Consider the following 17938-nt stretch of genomic DNA (forward strand, 5'->3'; position numbering starts at 1 on the left):
AATTTATCTTTATAAATGTTCCCTCTAATTATTAGGCATCACAAAGATGTTAAGTGATGAGGAGGGGATCACTTTGAATGGTAATTGAGGAACTTTCTCGGTGTCAGAAAATAAAAACCTAGAACTTTTCATACATCAACAATGCCTCCATGAGGTAGAACAGGAAAGGATTCTTTAGCAATGTTACTAAGACAAATCAACAAAGTTTATGATGGTCTGACGTGCTGCCTACATAAAACACTGTAATAAAAAACATTCCATGAACAAAGACATAACCAACAAGTTATATTATTTTTTATTCATGTTAGAATTTCTATCAGTGTTTGAACATTAATATTTAGAGAGTTTGTACATTTTTGCCTTCCAAGGTTTAAAATGAGAACCACACTAGGTCACAAATGGTAACTAATACACAATTGCATGAATATTTACTCCATCTCACTCTCTTAACACTGTTAAGCATTTTCTTTTCCTTGCTGTACTTTACAATGAAAAGCGTGCCCCACTCATGTCTCAGCAAAGTTCCAGACATCATGGATTCATCACATATAAATTCTTTAAAAATATACTTCTGTCAAAAGACTTGATGACTACTATGTACACTACAAAAATAAATTTTCATATAAATAAATTATATGGCATACTTTTATCTTTGTAATTGAAATGACACAAACCCATTTCTGCCAAAATTGGCAGACAATGAGACCCAGTTTGAATATTTATTTCCTTTAAACTCCTTACACTAAAACCTACCATGAGTCTTTAATGAAGATGTTATATACTCTGAACTATTTAACATTAGTAAGCACTCTATACAAATAAAAATTCTGTTCAAAAGTAAAACATAGCTGTAATAGTGTTTCCAATAGAAATAAAATCCCTGCATTTTTTGTTATAAACTGGCATGACAAATACTGTAGGAAAACATTCTTATGATACAAAATTATAAATATCAGCAAAGATTTAAAAAAAATTAAAACATCCAAATGAACAAACAAGACAGACAAAATAAAACTATTTTAAAGAGAGAGAGAGAGAGAGAGAGAGAGAGAGAGAAATTCTAGTTGCCTGCCAGCCCCCGAGTTCTCCCTTTGCCAATGTGACTACGGGAGAAAGTTCTACACTGTGCAGAAAGCAGGGCTGTGCAAACTGTCATGCGCCACACAAGCTGGGCTCAGGAAAGGAGCGAGGAGGGCATGCCACGAGCCAGAGGGAAGCAGACCTCAGAATTTTGCATCATCTCTCTCCTGAACGCAGGACCTAAGTTTTCTGAGCAGAGCTGGCTATTAGGTGGACAGACAGTGTGGCTGACAGAGGCACCAAACAGTAGACGTGGGCCCGTCGGGGCCCCTGGCACATTAACACACACACCTGGCGGCCACAGGTGGCTTACAATTAGTATCTTACAGTTTTGTGGCAAGTTTTAGGGTCTGAGGTCACTATACTGCTCGGTACTACTGGGAGCCCATTGACTTTTGACTGAGATTTTCCGTGTAAAACAGGAGGGCACAATGGAAGCTGCCATTTTTGTGCTCCTACAGTAGCTTAGTCCGGGTATCCACTGCTTCCCCGACAGTTGCTGGTTTCTGGCTAAGAGCTGAGGAAGACCAAACCTCAAAGCAAGACAACAGAATCGATACAGAAGCAAATCTTTAAAAATAATGCCTGGTTGATAGATCTGCCTCCATATACATTCTTCAGTGGGGTGTATGCAATTAACATCTCCCTGCTCTTCGATCAATGTCACATTGAAAGAACACTAATAAGGTTGAGAGGAGGGACACAGTTTATTTAGGAAGCATGTACTCATAATGTTAACATTAACGCACTGAGAAGGATCCTTCTGAAGCTCTCATCCTGTAGAACTTCTAACTCCATACCACCACACTGGATGCTCACTACTTATTTTTAAAGAAGATACAAAGAGATCTAGAAAGCCCCACCAACTGTGCAATTTAGGAAGAGGGGAGTTTAAATTGTAGGAACTCAAAACATCACCTCCAGGTTTATTGTGGACCCAGAATCAACAGGTTTTTCCACTCATAGCAGGATCATTGTCTCCAAAAGATTTCCAATCTGCTCTTGAACATTTGAGGGTGTGTGAGCGTGTGTGTGTGTGTGTGTGTGTGTGTGTGTGTGTGTGTCACGAGAGGTACAATGATGCTGCCTACTCTAGAGTAACATTCATGGCTCAGGTGAGGCTCACCACTAAGCACGTTCTAGAACTCTTTAACATCAATGAAGATGAACAGATGTTAGCTCTAAACCCTGAGGTTCCAACGTCCACCACAATGACCCACACAGCGGAGCCCATCTCCTCTGAGGCATGAACTAGGAGTGTCTGGATAGCAGCCAATGATCGTAAGAGACGCCCCGTACCTGAAGCAAGTCGGGCAGAGGGATAAGGCGACATTCAGGGCTAGCTTTCCACCAGCACCAAGCTATAAAGATATCCTGACTCTTCCAGCCTAACTAGGGCGGAGCCCACGAAGGGTTACAGACAGTAAAAAGAAACAAAAAAAGAAAAAAAAAATCACAGTACAGTACATTGGGAAACCACACACGTGTTCACACGCACAGCCAAACAGAATCGCATCCAACTACACCTGGAGAAGCCACCGGGGTTAACGTACTTTCTTCATATCTGCTCATTAAACAACAAAATTATCACGCATAGCGTGTTTGAAAGTTAACAGTAACATTTCATACTACCACAGGGTTGTGATATGCAAATTTAAAATATTTTAAACAGAAACCTTTACAAAATAATCCTATTTCATAAGCAATATTTGCATAGAATTATACAGGTAAATTATACAATATTTAAGCAGCAGCAACATATGCTGAAATTTAAGACTAAGTTAAGCTTGGTTGTGGCACAGAGACCAATGTACAAATCAGGAGGGGCCCCGCTGTGGCCTCCCCACCGCCCACTCGGGGGGTAGGAGTGGAGAGAGCCCAGATCTCACTACTTTACATCGGTTCCTTCGTATATTACATATGTGTACACCTCTTAAATATTTATAGAACTATTTCACAAAATAATACAGTCGGTTACAGTAACACTGAACTGCTCTCCCGGTGCGCACATCTGTATAACTCTTAGCAGTTCTCTTCAAGCAGTTCGGGGGGGTTGGGGGGGGGCTTCCAATCTTTGGCCTCTTTGCTTCAGATTTTACTCACCCTTTGAAAGAAAAAAAAGGAAGTCAAACTAAGCAATGGCTATACGAGTCTGTATATTCAGAAAGCACAGAAGTAGGCAAACTGCTCAGTGGTGTTAGAACTCAGGCTGGGGGTGCTGGGTGGAGGGCATGAGAGGCTGATCTGGGGCCTGGCGACACGGATGTGTTCACTGTGTAACCGACGCATCGAGCTGTATGTGTGGCATACATACCTGTGGCGGGGCTTTATAAAGCCTGAAAACCAGGTGAAAGGTGCAGCTGTTAGCGTCTTTGTTAACTTGCACTAACCCTCAACAGGTGAGCAGTGAGGTGAGACACCCAGTTTGGGGCTCCATGGGTTCCCCGAGGATGGCAAAGCTTGGACGTGGCATCCTTGCCAGGGAGATGAGAGGTCCCTGGGGCTCAGTGTGGGACATGCCAATGCCGAGGGGCTCACCAAGGATGCAGCCTAAAGAACCCCCAGGGAGCTCTGCCCTCCGTGCCCCTGGGTGCCCCTCCATTGCTGCCGAGGCCCACCCACCGGCCGCACATACCTCAGTTGGAGCTCCTGCCCCGGGGCCTCTCCTCACATTCCACGTCCTGCAGCTCTATGACTTCCACCTTGGAATCCCTCCTCTCGCACCGGACGTTAAAAGGCACGTGGGGGTCCTCAAACAGCCCGTGGTCAGTCTCAGAGTAGTCCCCGTAGCCCGGGCAGAGACCCCCTCGGGGGTTCCGACCGGACCCGGGCCCGGGGGCAGGCGGCGGGTGCACGGCAACAGTCACGGACGCCGAGGCCGTCACAGTGGTGATGGGCTGGCAGTAGCTGGGCGCAGAGCTGCCCATGGCAGTGAATGCTGGGTGCCGAGGGTTGTTAGAACGGGCTCCCCGGGGGCCCGCACGGTCCCTATTGCTAGGGCCAGAATGCCCGTCAGTAGAAATTTCAAAAGCGTCTCTGCGCGGTCTGTAGGGGGGTGGCCGTGAGCCTTCTCTGGGGGGTTCTCTCCGGGGTTGCTGGCCTGGCCGTCCTGGAGGCAGGGACTCTGAGTCCAGGTGGGGCTGCTGTCGAGGGTTTGAGGGTGGGTGATGTCTCGCTTCGGGATGGACCACCTGCAGAGGGCGAGGGCAGGTTAAAACAGGCGGGGTGCTAACCCTAGGCAGGGCATTGCCCCCCGCCGCTCCCAGCCTTCCCTTCTTGGCTCCAGTTCCCGCCGGCCACCCACACACAGCTCTTCACCAAGTGCTCAGTCAGCCCCACAAATGGCTGGGAGAGGCCCCCGGGAGCCAACTGGGCCTTCCACCCACAAAAGAAAAACTTGTTCTTTTAGAACCTCCACGACGTGGCAGAGGCCTTATTTGGACCCTATGTCTAGGCTTTCTGTAGCACAGCTGGCCAGACACATACAGCTGCTGCCCATAAATGCAGGGCTGTGGTTGGAGAGCACCCGGGCTGCCCCCCTCTCGGTTTGCCACTCCACCCTGTGCCGCACAGTCAGATCCCAAGCTCGTCCTCTTTGTGAACTGCTGAGCATCTGGCTCCGGCTCGCGCAAATGCAGCACGTCGGCAGGACTGTCTATACCTATGCTGTTGAGGGCGGTAGCCATTAGGAGCATATGCCTATTTGCATTTAAATTAAGAACAATTCCAAATTCAGTCCCTTCGTGGCACTAGCCACATCTCAAGTGCTCAACAGCCACATGTGGTGAGTGGCTACTATACTGGCAAGCACAGAGGGAGCGTTTCCATCATCGCAGAAAGTTCCATGGGGCAGTGCTGCTCTGTCTGGTTGTTAGGAATCTGGTTTCTGGGTCTCTATACAAAGCATGGAGCAACACAGTGGCCACATCAATCAAAAGGACCGTGACCAACTTCAAAGTCGTTCAGCTTGTACCTATTTTTAGGCTCCCGCTGAACAAAACCAGATTCACACTGCAGCTCAGCAGGCATCGTCACGGGGGGTAAGAGGAGGAAAATTTAGGTTATTTGGTTGGCCTCTCTCTCTTTCATGGAAGGGCTGCTCTGGCCTGGGACTGGAATACCCATTTCCTGGAGGGACAGCAGGAGGCCCTGAGTTGGAGCAGCACGCGCCTTAGAACCTTCCTCGGGTTTTGTGTGCTGTGCTCTAGGCCTGGGGGGCTAAGGACATCCTAGGGAGCATGGCTGCAGCTCTTAGAGCCTCTGAGAAGGGGCTCCCAGGCTGCTTATGGCTGTCCTGAATTACTGAAGGCTAAGCTTCTCTGCTCCCTCCAGCTCCTTCTGGTAAAATCTTGGACATTAATAATTGAAATAATTTTGTACCAAGGGCAATTAAAAGTAACAGAAGTGAGAGGAAAAGAAAATCATTCTGTTGGCAATAAAAATACCACTACATTAAAAAAAAAAAAAAGTATTATTCTAAAATGATATACGGCTTAAAAAAAAAAAAAAAAAAGCAAAGCATGCTTTACCTCTGGCCCTTAAACTCAAATTATACTTAGCCCAAACAAGACACATACCAATGCTTTTTGTAGCTACTGTTACTGACCCCTGCCCTTTTTAACCTATATGAGATAGAACCACACGCAACTCATGTTTTTATAGTTGGAGTCAAAGATTGGCAATTTCATAGGATTCTACCTAACCTATACTTTATTTTTAAATCCTATCCGTCTGGGATTTGCTGCATAGAGGAGGCAGGGGCTGGCCTCTAGGGTGACTTACTGTAGAGCGGGCAAACACAGGGTTTTCTGTGGCTTCCACGATCACTTGGTGGGCAGGGCCCCTGGTGCCCTGCTGGGTCTCGTAGTGCCGAAGCTCTTCGCTGATGCCCGACACTGTCGTCTGAGAACTGTACTCTGAGTCAGAGGAATCGGACCCATTGTTTGCATGACCGGGGGGCATGGCAAACCGGACCACGCTGGGGGGCGGCTCAGGGGAAGGGGTGGGCAGTCGGTTCAGCCCATTGGCTGGAGACACCTATTGAAGGAGATTCCATGTTAAAAGTGTGATCATCCATTTACCTGCTGGTCACACTTAAAGTGCAAAGCACAGTATTTGTTCAGGGGTCTCTGCACCCATCCCCCGACTGCCCCAGCCTCTCCTGCTATCCCCTCCCCCACTCTGCCACCTCGAGGACCATCAGGCCTGACAGCTGGAGCAAAAGAGCTGCCCTCTGCTTTTACACTTTGGAAAGGCAAGCTGTGCCCCTCTTCCTTTGATTCAAGCCCAGATATTCATCTTGAGTGGAAAATGCTTCACTGATACTGAACTACACGACTCAGGCCGCCAATCAGTTGGTTTAAAAAACCCAAACAAAACTAGTCCTGCATCTCCCAAACTATTAAATTGAAGAGGAAAAAAGCCATAGTTTTTCTATGAAAAACTTCATAATTACTGAAATATTTTGAAAAAGTAAACAATTGGCAATGTGGGTCTGCCTAAAGATCTAAACGAACAGTGACACAAGGAAAAACAGCATTCAGGTGGCCTGGGGACTGTCCATTACAGCCCGGCATAATTACTAACCTCAGGATACGGTCCAAAGAAGGACAGCAGGACTGGAAGCAAAACCAGTCCATTGAGAACACCCAGGATTGTTAGGATTGCCAGGACAGCAAAGAAATACCTTGAAGATAAAAGGGACACAGGAACATTCACTGTGGCAAAAGTAAGAGCAGCAAGCCTTCACGTGCCCAAATATTACACAGCGCGTCAAAACCCAAAATTAACAAAACCCACAGTTTAAAAGACTGTGGTTCAGCACGACATTAGTTTTTTTTCTCTTTTTACCTTGTGACTCTCGAGGACTACATTCCACAACCCAAAGTGTTAGTTCGTGAAGGGAAGAGAGAAAAATTAGTTTGTTAATTTGCTGAAATCTCCTGGCATGTAATGTTATTTATGAATGTGTTACACAAACACAAAAATATGGAATGTGAGCTGAATGGCTGAGCAGATTGGAAGCACAAATACAATGCAGAGGGGCCCCGTCCGTGAAAACCCAGCAGAAGCAAACAAATGAAGTGAAGGGTGTAGAATTTAAACAATTTAGCTCAGGAGGAAAAGCAGCCCACTTCTGCAGGCAGCTAATCCACTGTGAAATGCTTCAGCATCTTAGAGCAGAATCTCTAATTAAGTCTCTAGCGTATCAGGTAAGGCTTTCCCTGGGCTTTCATTAATCACAACTTTCTGCCTAGAATTCTGTGAGTTCCAGTTTTACCAAACAGCTCCAATTGCAACCTTTTTAGAACACAAGAACCAGCTTTCTGCAGAGAAAACGCTGCCCATTCTGTGCGGGGGAGGGCGGTCCTCAATGAGGGGGCTGCTCTGTGGGCCAAGCTTTTGTTGAACAATTTAGCATCTCTGAATACTCTTGTTTTGCGTCAGCCAATTCAAACATAAAGGCCACAGCACCATGAAGAAGGGGAGAGTGCGCAAGTGGCCCTGCTTTCCCACCATTGAGGGCTAAGGTCTGGGATCCTTCATGAATACCAAGGTAAACCTGTCAGCCCGGGAGAGCTGCTGGAGGACACTCCACACAGCTGGAGGGAGTGGGCTCCACGCAAACGTGCATTTCTGGAACTGAGTGTAGGGCGATTTTGCTGCAAGGAGGGGCTGCGGTGGGGGGCGGAGAGCTCAGGATGTTCTGGGAAGAGGGAGGGCAAGATATCTATCTGTTAAGGGTCCTCTTGATCATAAAACAGAACAGGCACCAAACTTTGCCATGACTATATATGTTTCGACATTAGATGAAAGGAGAGAGATTCCCTATAAAAACACAAATACCTTGCAGCTATTGTAAACACTAGAAACTTCTGAACTGCATTAGTAAAAACCAAGCCGCCAATGTCTTGCTCTAATGTAAACTGCTGGAACTTTAGGCTGAAGCATATATCAGCAGCAGGCATTAAGACATTTGCATCCCATCCATCTAACTGTAGAATAAACAGACCAATTAGATTTCTGACGGCTTAGCGTATACAATGTCTGCTCATTTAGTTGACCTCAGTGAGGGCTTTATCAGGTTAATCCATCCAGTTCTAGAAAATGGGAAGCCCTTTTAAGTGCTTGAAACAAGAACCCTGATATCTCTGGGAGAGAACAGGAAGCTATGGGTTGGATGAGAGCTGGGATTCTGCCCTCCATCATGGTTCCCAGCTGGTTGCTCTAATTCTGGCTACGTTTCCCCTCTGTGTCTCACTTGGCGTCCCCACAGGGCTGAGTTAGATCCTCTGAGACCCCATCACACTCAGTGTTTCCCATGGTTCTGAAGTGTCATGAACTCTCTCTCCCCCCAGAGACTGTAAGCTACATGGAGGCCGTCGGGGTCCACATTATTCGTTGTGTAAAATGGCACTGAGGTGCTTGTAACTGCATTGTGTCGAGTGAGGAAAAACACAGAAGAAACTCTGCTTGACACAGGGGTTTTATACCATAAAGAAACATCTACTAATGCCTGAATATGTGTGTGCTAAGAAAATAAAGGAAAAGCCAAAGTGAAGTTAAGAGCTGAAAATAAAACTCAGGCCAAAACCTTGATCTAATTTAGGCATACATCTATCTACCTGGTATTGGCAAACAAGAATGTACTAATTGGCTTGTCAGGTGATTAACAGTGTGTGCAGAGAAGACTGGCAGCCTGGGTTATCACCTGGGAGCTGGCTGGAAATGCCAATCCCACCCTACACGCTCCCTGCACCCAGTGCAATCCGACCTGCATTTGCAGAGAGCCTTGGATGATTCATAAGCACTCTGTGGTGTGAAAAGTACTGGTCCACGATGCAAGAGCTATTTTACCTCTTCATTTACCCTGTACTAAACTACACACAGTAAACTCCGGCACTCCTTCAAGGAAGGCTAACTCTCTGTTGCCGAACTGCCCAACGGGTTATGGGGTATGCCACAGACCAATGGATAGATCTTTTTTCTGTAATAAGGGAACTTGGGCTGAAACTTTAAACCCTCTTCTTTTTACTTGAAAATCAAAGACCTATTACAGGCATGCACACCAAGAAAGCCTTTTTCTATTCTCTCTCCAGATTATTTGAAGCATCCCAAACAATGCAGTCATGTCTCACATTTGGTTCTAATTCTGGCCTTTCACTTATTGATGATTCTGGCCTTGTCCCTCCACAGAGCAGCACTGTCACATCCAAGAGTAGCTACTTTACGATGCTGTGGAGGCTCTTCAGACAAGAAAATGGTCTTTCCCTGCAGTTGTCAAGTTTTTTTCAGAAGGAAACCTTGGCCCTTCTTTTCTACCTCACAAACTCGCATTCTTCATAAATCTACCAGAAACTGCCTGCCTTGGGTTCCAAGGAGAAGTATCCAAACTAGGCCTGGATTTCAAACACATGGCACCAGAGTCACATACCCAAGACTCCCTAAATCTTAGTGAGAACTTGAATGTGAAATCTGGGCATGCCACCTTTGCTTCTTGAAAGAATGAAATGTAGGTGACAATTTCAGGTATTTTTAAGTTTTCTATAGTTTCGGAAGAGAAGTCAAGGTCAAAATTGGGCAGTTGAGGGGAACCCAGGTCAACGCCGGGGTGCTGGGTGGCCCTCTGGTTTCAAGCTGTGGAGCTGTCTTTGCTGCTGGCCACAGACTCTCCATCTCTTCTCCCCAAGATGTTCCCTAAAAGGCCTCTAAAAAAGACCTTTTCCTTATACCTCTCAGCATATCTCTGAATTAATAAACGCAAGAGAAAGTGGAGTCACAGACTGTGGTAATCATTTCACAATGTACTGGTTGGCATATCAAAACATCATGCTGTATACCTTAGACACTACGATTCTGATTTGTCAGTTATACCTCCATCAGTCTAGGGGGAAGGAGAGTAGAGTCACAATGAAGACATGCTGCTGTCTACTGGACACACAAGGAAGTAAGCAACAGAGATCCTAACAGTGGTAACAATTCTTAAAAATAAGGATTCTCTCCCCTTCTGCTTACCTGACAATGAAATCAAACTCAGATCCTGCCAGCATGAGCACTCCCAGCAGAGTGGAGACAGCGCCATCCAGGACAGGTGCAAACATGTGCTCCAGGGCAAGCACGGCCCTGCGGTTCTTATCACCAATGGCTGTTAGGAAGGCCTGTGCAAGGAGAAGACGTGGGGTGAGCAGATGCCCGGACTGGGCCTGGTCCATGGTCAGCTTGGTCCAGCATGCTACATACAAGCTGTTTTAATTGGTCTGTATGGACCTGTACGGACCTCCTCACAGCTTCCCATTTAGCTCCTGGGCTATTTAATCAGGGCTGCTCTGGTACCTAAATCTAGGCTTACGCTAAAATGACCTGTTCATGATATTGCATCATATTTGATATTGACGCAAATCTTGAACAATGAGAAAAAAAGACAGAAAGCATATTTACTTTAAATTAAAAACCAAACCAAAACTATACAAAAAGGAGCAAAATGTCCCTTTATTCACTGCTACTCCCCTTGGGTTCCCCGCCCCCCCCCAACCTGAATGAGCACACAGCATTCACATGGGAGAGCTGTGGTGTGAGAATGACAGCATTCTTTCTGATTTTGTGGCAGGTCAAGATCTTACTTCCGAGTAGGCTTAGTTGAGGGTTGCGTGCAACTGGGTGCTAAGTACATATTTCCTCGTGGATGACGTGGCATTTCTGTTGCTGTGTTCTCTAAACACCATGGAAGTATCACAAGAAAAATACAGGACTTGAAATTCAAGCCTATTTTGGGGCGCCTGTGTGGCTCAGTCGGTTGAGCATCTGACTTCAACTCAGGCCATGATCTCGCAGTTCGTGGGTTTGAGCCCCGTGTCGGGCTCTGTGCTGACAGCTCAGAGCCTGGAGCCTTCTTCAAGTTCTGTGTCTCCCTCTCTCTCTCTGCCCCTCACCCACTCATACTCTCTCTCTCTCTCTCTCTCTCAAAAATGAATAAACATTAAAAAAATTAAAAAAAAAAAGAAATTCAAGCTTATTTTAACTCCATGTGGTTATATCCCCACCTCCTTTACCTTCCTAAAGCTCTGCTAGGTCAAGAATGCTGTTGACACCAATCAGACTATTGGCTTGACAGTGTGACCCAGGACCATTTTAACATGAGTCAGTTACTGTTATACCCTGCCTGGCCTTTCAGCGGGGCCCCAAAAGAGAGGACTGAGGCTGGCACAAGTCCATTTTTTGCCTGAAAGTTAAGGGCTGCCCTGGGACATGCCGAGATGACATAGCTCGGGCACACTGCAGGTCACAGCCCCTTAAAAATCAAGGTCTAGGGGCGCCTGGGTGGCTCAGTCGGTTAAGCGTCCGACTTCAGCTCAGGTCACGATCTCTCAGTCCATGAGTTCGAGCCCCGCGTCGGGCTCTGTGCTGACAGCTCAGAGCCTGGAGCCTGCTTCCAATTCTGTGTCTCCCTCTCTCTCTGCCCCTCCCCCGTTCATGCTCTGTCTCTGTCTCAAAAATAAATAAACGTTAAAAAAAATTTAAAAAAAAAATAAAGAAAATAAATCAAGGTCTATAACACACTGGGGGCATTCCCATCCCTTGGGTAGCCTGTGGAAGAACACTAAGGTTGTTCTTCTGAGCAGATGGAGAAAGAAACGTTTACAAAAATGTGCTATGAGTGTCCATACTTTCTCTAAAGTGTATCTGCTCTTTCAGAGTGGGGTTGACTTTAGGGTCAACACAATTACCTTTCTTCTTTTGGGAGAAAAGCAACAAGATGGTTTGGAACCATGTTATTTTGTGCCATACTTGGGCCATGAGGCCACAGGGGTCAAGCAGGGTTTTATCATCTCATGTACAACTTAGGCTGTGGGAATAGCTAGCTGACAGGAACCACTGATTCCCTGAAGAGTGCTCCTCACCAACCTTATTCCATCATTTTACACACCTTGGAAGAGCAGTAACTGCCTGCTTTAAATAGATCTTCACATACAGGATCAGGTAGGAACACCATATCCTGAGTGTAGAGAGTGTCTCAATGAAAGTGTGGGCTACCAGCACTGAGTGGGGGGTTACTGCTCGCAAAGCTGAGTTGGCTCTTGAGAGTCCTTAAATTCTTGGAATTAAATCTATACAACTGGTAGAAGCATTCCTCAATTGTTTACCCAGCACCGGTATGGACATTTATGTTCACACTACCTCACGTGTGAGGCCCAGGGTGCCACAACAGTTTGAAGGCTGCAGTTTTCATTTTTACTGTAACAACCTGTTCTAGAATGCTCTTATTTGCATTGCTAGCTACCAAAGTTTTTTTAAAAAGGTGATTTTCATTCACATCAGAATAAAATGACTGGTGGATTCTTAACTCTCAAGGTTTTCTCTTTTTTGAAGAAATGATACTAAGAATTATTTACATTCTAAGCTCTAGGTTAGTGGGCTCTTCTTTTTAAAAAAAAAAATCCCCTCTCAGGGGTGCCTGGATGGCTCAGTCTGTTAAGCATCGGACTTCAGCTCAGGTCATGATCTCATGGTTTGTGGGTTCGAGCCCTGTGTCAGGCTCTGTGCTGACAGATCAGAGCCTGGAGCCTGCTTCCGATTCTGTGTCTTCCTCTCTCTGCCCCTTCCCTGTTCATTCTCTATCACTGTCTCTCTCTCTCTCAAAAATAAATAAATAAACATTACATAAAAAAAAAAATACCCTCTCCCTCCTCTCAGATCAATGGAGGAAAAAAATTTGGGTACGCTCCAAATTTAGAGAATATTGCTTCTGTATTATCAGCTGTTCCTTATACACTGAGGAAAAACAGAACAACCTCAACAAAACATTTTTTTTGAAACACAAAAGTTTACAGTCTCCAAAGTGCATAAAAATGGCCCTGAAAGACTCCTGTGGAGAAACTAAGAAGGTACAAGACACAGCATATGTGCAGATGCGCACACATATACGCATGCATATGCCACGTGTTGAGCCCAAAGAAAATCAATGCTAGTGACTGAGAAAGCAAGGCCAAAAGGACTTTGACCCAAGCTCAGTGCTAGGTTTCCTAGGTAGGGCATTCCAAACATGAGTATTTACTCAGTCAGCAACTATTTATTGAGCACCTATCAATAACCCCAAGGATGAGGGTGTAATAAGTGCGAGTGTGCACAGGACTCACACACTGCTAGGAGGCTTTTGAATCATTTTCTGAGAAATATACACAATTGGTTTGCCTCTTGGATTAAAGACCCTGACGTTTAACTTCCTCCAACAAACCATTCACGGGACTAGGCACAGAATGAGAGAGTGGGGAGAAATGCCATTGAGAACAACCCCAGTTCTCTTACTTTCTGCTTTCATGAATTTGGAGGCCAGGAGGTGGAAGGAACTGGGTGGGCTTAACGGGGAGAAGGAGTTCCTCTGCCTTATCGGCCCCAGGGTATCTCCTTGGCTGCTGACCTGCCTCACCCTCAGTCACGCCATCCCTGCCAGGCCTATGAGTGTGGTCTCACTTTACCCATGCATATTTGTGTGTGTGTGTGCGTGCGTGCGCGCACGCGCGCTCTCTCTCTCTCTCTCTCTCTCTCTCTCTCTCTCTCTCTCTCACAGCATGGAACTTAGGAACCAAGGTGACAACTTATGGACCTGACACTAAGGGCACCAAATAAGCAGAATCCTTCCTGGCCCACGCTGACCCTGCCCAGTATTCTTTCACCTTCCGTGCACTTCTCCTTAGTGGGCCTCCCCGCTTCCCAGTGGGGAAGGACACCGCCTAGATTTCAGCCTGTCCCAGCACAGGACTGCCTGTGCTCTGAAGCCTCTTCACTAGGACATGTCATTATGTGTGTTCCTTGACACTGGAGAAAATGGAAAGGTTTCCAACTTGGGAGACTACGAGAGCAAGAGGAAACACGCTGCCTCTTCATAAAGTTCTCAGTGAAGAGGTCCACCATACCAGAGCAACGTGAACGGTGAACTCCACTCCGATGCCCACGGAAGCGATCAGGATGACCACAGGCACAGCACTCAGCTTGATTCCAATGAGGCCCATCATTCCAAAGAGTTCGACCGTCATCAAAGCCAGGACCGTCACCTTCAGGAAGATGCACAGCATGAGTGGATGGGCACACACACACACTGGAGGTGCTGAAGACAAAGGAGGGAGGGGCTCGCTGCAGGTGGGGCATGGACAAACACCCGGAACCCAGACAGAAGGCAGGCGCTGACTTGCTTTAACTTGGACACCTGCCTTTACTTCACCGTGCCCCTGCTGACAAGGGAGATTTTGGGACAGTTTTGGGACATCAGCCTGTACAAGGAGTACATAGAGGCAACGCTTAGTATTCTACCATGAATTGTTTTTCCAACACACCTGCTCTAGAAAGCGAAAAAAAAAATGACAATTATTCCATTTTAGGCATATAAGAATTACACAAACATGGACTCGTCACTAGCTACAAATCTAATACAGTTTAAAACAAGGTATTTCCTTCTGTTTTGATCTTAATCATCAGAAAGTGTCCTTCCAAACTTACAACAGAGTTGAAACGTTAGTGTTTTGGGTTTCTGTACCCTGCATCCTAAAGAAAGTAGACAGGACGGGTGAATAAAAGTTCTTTTACGCAAAGGCAGCCTTGCTTTTGTTTGGAGAGCCCATGGGTTAAGAGAGGATGGCTAGGGAAAAAGAGGACCTTCTGGTCAGCTGACATGGGTCAGGTTACAGGCGCCTTCACTTTGAAGAAATGAGGAGAGAGGCGGGTGGACACGGCAGACAGTTAAATCCAAGGAAAAGCTTTTATTTGCCTTCCATCTGCCTTGTAAAAATTTGCACAGAGATGGAAAGAAAATCTGTGAGGTAGACACTGGAGTTTCTTGAGTCAAAGGGGAGAAAATCCAAATAAAATGGTAAACTTTCCCCGGGCGGAAGACAAGGAGTGAATGGTCTTTCCTTGTTGGGGGTGGGGCAGTGGGCAGTGGTGGCGGGGGTGGGGAGCAAGTACGATAAAAGTTTCCTTTGCTTTCTTTTAGTAAGCTAATGAAAGATGGACAACATCAATTGCTTAAGTACCATGAAAACCCCTGCAGACTAAACATTTACCTTTTAACATACCTGCTGCACAGACTTATGGTACAGAAACCAGCCCTGGTCTCTGTTTTTATAATTTTGGCATTTTGAAGTCTATACCACAGTTCATGGAATTTAAACACTGCCATGATTTTATTAGACTCTCTATGAAACTTACTTCAAATCTGAGAGTATTATACTTGGAAGAAGGATGCCAAAAAATTGGTCAGCAATACTAGTTCATCATTATCCTTCAATGTTTGAAACACATACCACCCACAAAACCATCTCAAAACCCATTTTACCTCTGTACCCCTGGTCCTAATTTCTCTAATTACTCCCCCTCCCCTGTTTTAGAAGAATCTTCTCTATGTTAGGTCTGGGATGTAGTCACAAAAAGGCCCTTTAAGTAAAAAAAAAAAAAAAAAAAAAAATTAAAAAAATTAATTACATTTGTATTTAATAAATGCTCAGAGTGTTTGTGTTTAATAAATGCTAGGAGCTGCTATAGAACATGTGTTTAAAAACTCCCCTATCTTTACATGGAAAGTTTAAAGTCTTAGGAGAAGGGACACAAGATGAAGGCCATTAAAGGCTCTACTACCTAACCACGAACCTCACCACCTCCAGCAGAATAAATATAGTAAGAATGATGCAATCTATACCCTCCTCCAGAGGCCCAGACATAAACACAACTTCCCGGCTGCAGCAAGAGCTAGGCTGAAAGGAATCCGACTTCCCCAAAAACCCTCCGAATGAACTCACAATGATCCCGGCCGTCCAGGGGTTCAGGAGGAAGACGGCGCACACGAGGAACGTGCAGGCCAGCACCACGCTGATGGATAGCAGGAGCCAGTGGCGGAGGCCGATGTACTGCTCCCAGAAGAGGAAGGGGTAGCCGTTGGGGTAGCTGGAGAGCCCCAGGCTCGTGTAGTTGTTGCAGATGGTTCTGACCTTTTCGATTGCTTCCACGAAGTCTGAGGTGTCCCGCAAGCCGTTGAGGTAGAAAGGGAACTGAGCGTATTCAATGGGCTCCGCTGCTGGGACTGGACAGACAAGACAGGGGGAAGGGGCTGTGGCTGAAGGCTCTGGTCAACAGGCATGCCCCAGGCATGGAAGAGACGTGGCAAACCCTGCTGGCGGCCATCCCCAGATCTGTATCCCGCATTCTCCGCCACGGCAACGGATAGACAGGGAACTGTGCAACAGAGTTCCTCACTGCACTTCTCCCCTAACGAGCTACCGAGGGCAGTCTTCGGGCCTTTACAGTTTTAATCTTTGGTTCAAAAAGGTTTCAATAATCAACATTTGATTTTTTTTTTTTTTTAATTTGCTTAGGGAGAGGAGGAGCCCAGGATCTGTGTATTTATTTAACCTTTGATTTTAATCTTCTAGAAGCAGTCACTTTTGTAAGAATTCAATGGTGGGAGCATTTTTTTTGTTCAACTGACACAAGAGAAAATACGAAGTTCAAACTGTTTTACTCAATCACTTATGAGAACAAAATAACTCAAAAGTCATGCTTTACTGAGAAAAACGCTTAACTTTCTTATCCTTTTAGTGATCTAACACACTTAAACCTTCCATGCTTCTTTTTTAATGCAATGCTAAGTCTTCAGCAGCAGGGGAAGAAATCCTCACACAACAAGCATTTAGTTACTGCCGTTGTGTGTTCCAGACCCTTTGGGGTCATTCAGTTGACTTGCTAAACATGATTTGCCCTATTATAATCTCAACTATAAATTTTCATTAACACAAGCCTTGGCTGCTTGCCACAAGGCTCTGGGGTTTAGATACAGAGAAGCACAACCCGCTTCCTCTCCAGCCATGTCTGCAAAGGGACCGGTCTTCTTTGTCACATCCTCCCTTGGCCTCATATCCAAGGTATAAGCTACTAACGCCTCTAAACATAAATGCAAATTAAATCCGTATGGGACCACCTCTCCAGGTCGGGGCTGAGAGAGGAAAGGAAGAGGACGCTGCTGTGTACAGAACTATTCTGCTCCAGTTTCAACAGATTTGACAGAATACAGGTGCTTGGTGGCTTATAGGAATGACCCAACTTGCCAAAAATCCCTTCAACGCCAGAGTTGACAAAGTAAAGATAAACATATAATCCCCAGCGATAAAACTCTGCAATAGTAAAATACCACTCAACCTGGAGGCGTCCCCAGCTTTCACATGGAACAGCTGGCATTAAAGAGAGCTGCCTGGTGGACATCCTAGAATGCAAGCTACAAACGGAGGTTAGGGGCTCTCACGTCCCAACGTGACAGAGCACGGGTTGTATCCCATTACACATCCTCCTGTGTCTCCCAGAGTTTTAAACTCAAAGAAATATATTGTTCTGTTTACACTTTTGAACCCTGGGTAGCGTCAGCAGATGAGGGCCATGACAGAGCTTGGGAGAGCAGGGTAAGGCCCTTTGCCGGCGGGCCCCACTGGAGGGCTACTTACTTCTGAGCCTGGTTTCCGGCATGTAGTCAGCTTTGTCATGCACCCACTCAGGACGGTGAGGCCGGATGTTGGCCTGGGAGGCGGCATAAGCCACGGGGTCATTGCTGACCCAGGCGGTCAGATAGATGTAGAAAGCACTGGGGTTGATGATGCCGTCTGCATCCACCAGGCGCCGTTTGGTCAACTGCGAAATGGGAAGAACAGGGGTCCTTCAGAATGGGGCTGGAGGTAAACATACTCCTCCCTGGAGGGGTGGGGGGAGCAGAACCCTGCCCCAGCATTTGCAATAATGACTAGAATGCCCCTTCTTTGAACATGTACAAAATCCCATCAGAGCACCTTTGCTTTCTTTCAAAACGCACTTATCAGAGGGTGCAGTA

At 46.1% G+C, this 17938-nt stretch overlaps 1 protein-coding gene across 6 annotated transcripts in view; it reads right to left on the reverse strand.

Annotated features, from left to right (window-relative positions):
- Positions 1-272: 272 nt before the first annotated feature.
- The window catches only part of PTCH1 (patched 1), a 71660-nt gene continuing 53994 nt past the window's right edge, over positions 273-17938 (reverse strand). For 5 of the 6 annotated variants that reach the window (XM_060609879.3, XM_060609878.3, XM_060609877.3 and 2 more), the window contains 8 exons: positions 17559-17742; positions 15867-16147; positions 13992-14129; positions 10096-10238; positions 6667-6766; positions 5863-6117; positions 3716-4271; positions 273-3184 (listed from right to left, as the gene is read on the reverse strand). In XM_060609879.3, coding sequence (XP_060465862.2) covers positions 3717-4271; positions 5863-6117; positions 6667-6766; positions 10096-10238; positions 13992-14129; positions 15867-16147; positions 17559-17742 — 1656 coding nt within the window. In that variant the 3' untranslated portion in view covers positions 273-3184; position 3716. The other variant, XM_060609883.3, reaches the window with a different exon arrangement.

Source organism: Panthera onca, chromosome D4 (genome assembly GCF_046562875.1).
Source record: "Panthera onca isolate mPanOnc1 chromosome D4, mPanOnc1 haplotype 2, whole genome shotgun sequence".
Classification (NCBI taxonomy): domain Eukaryota; kingdom Metazoa; phylum Chordata; class Mammalia; order Carnivora; family Felidae; genus Panthera; species Panthera onca.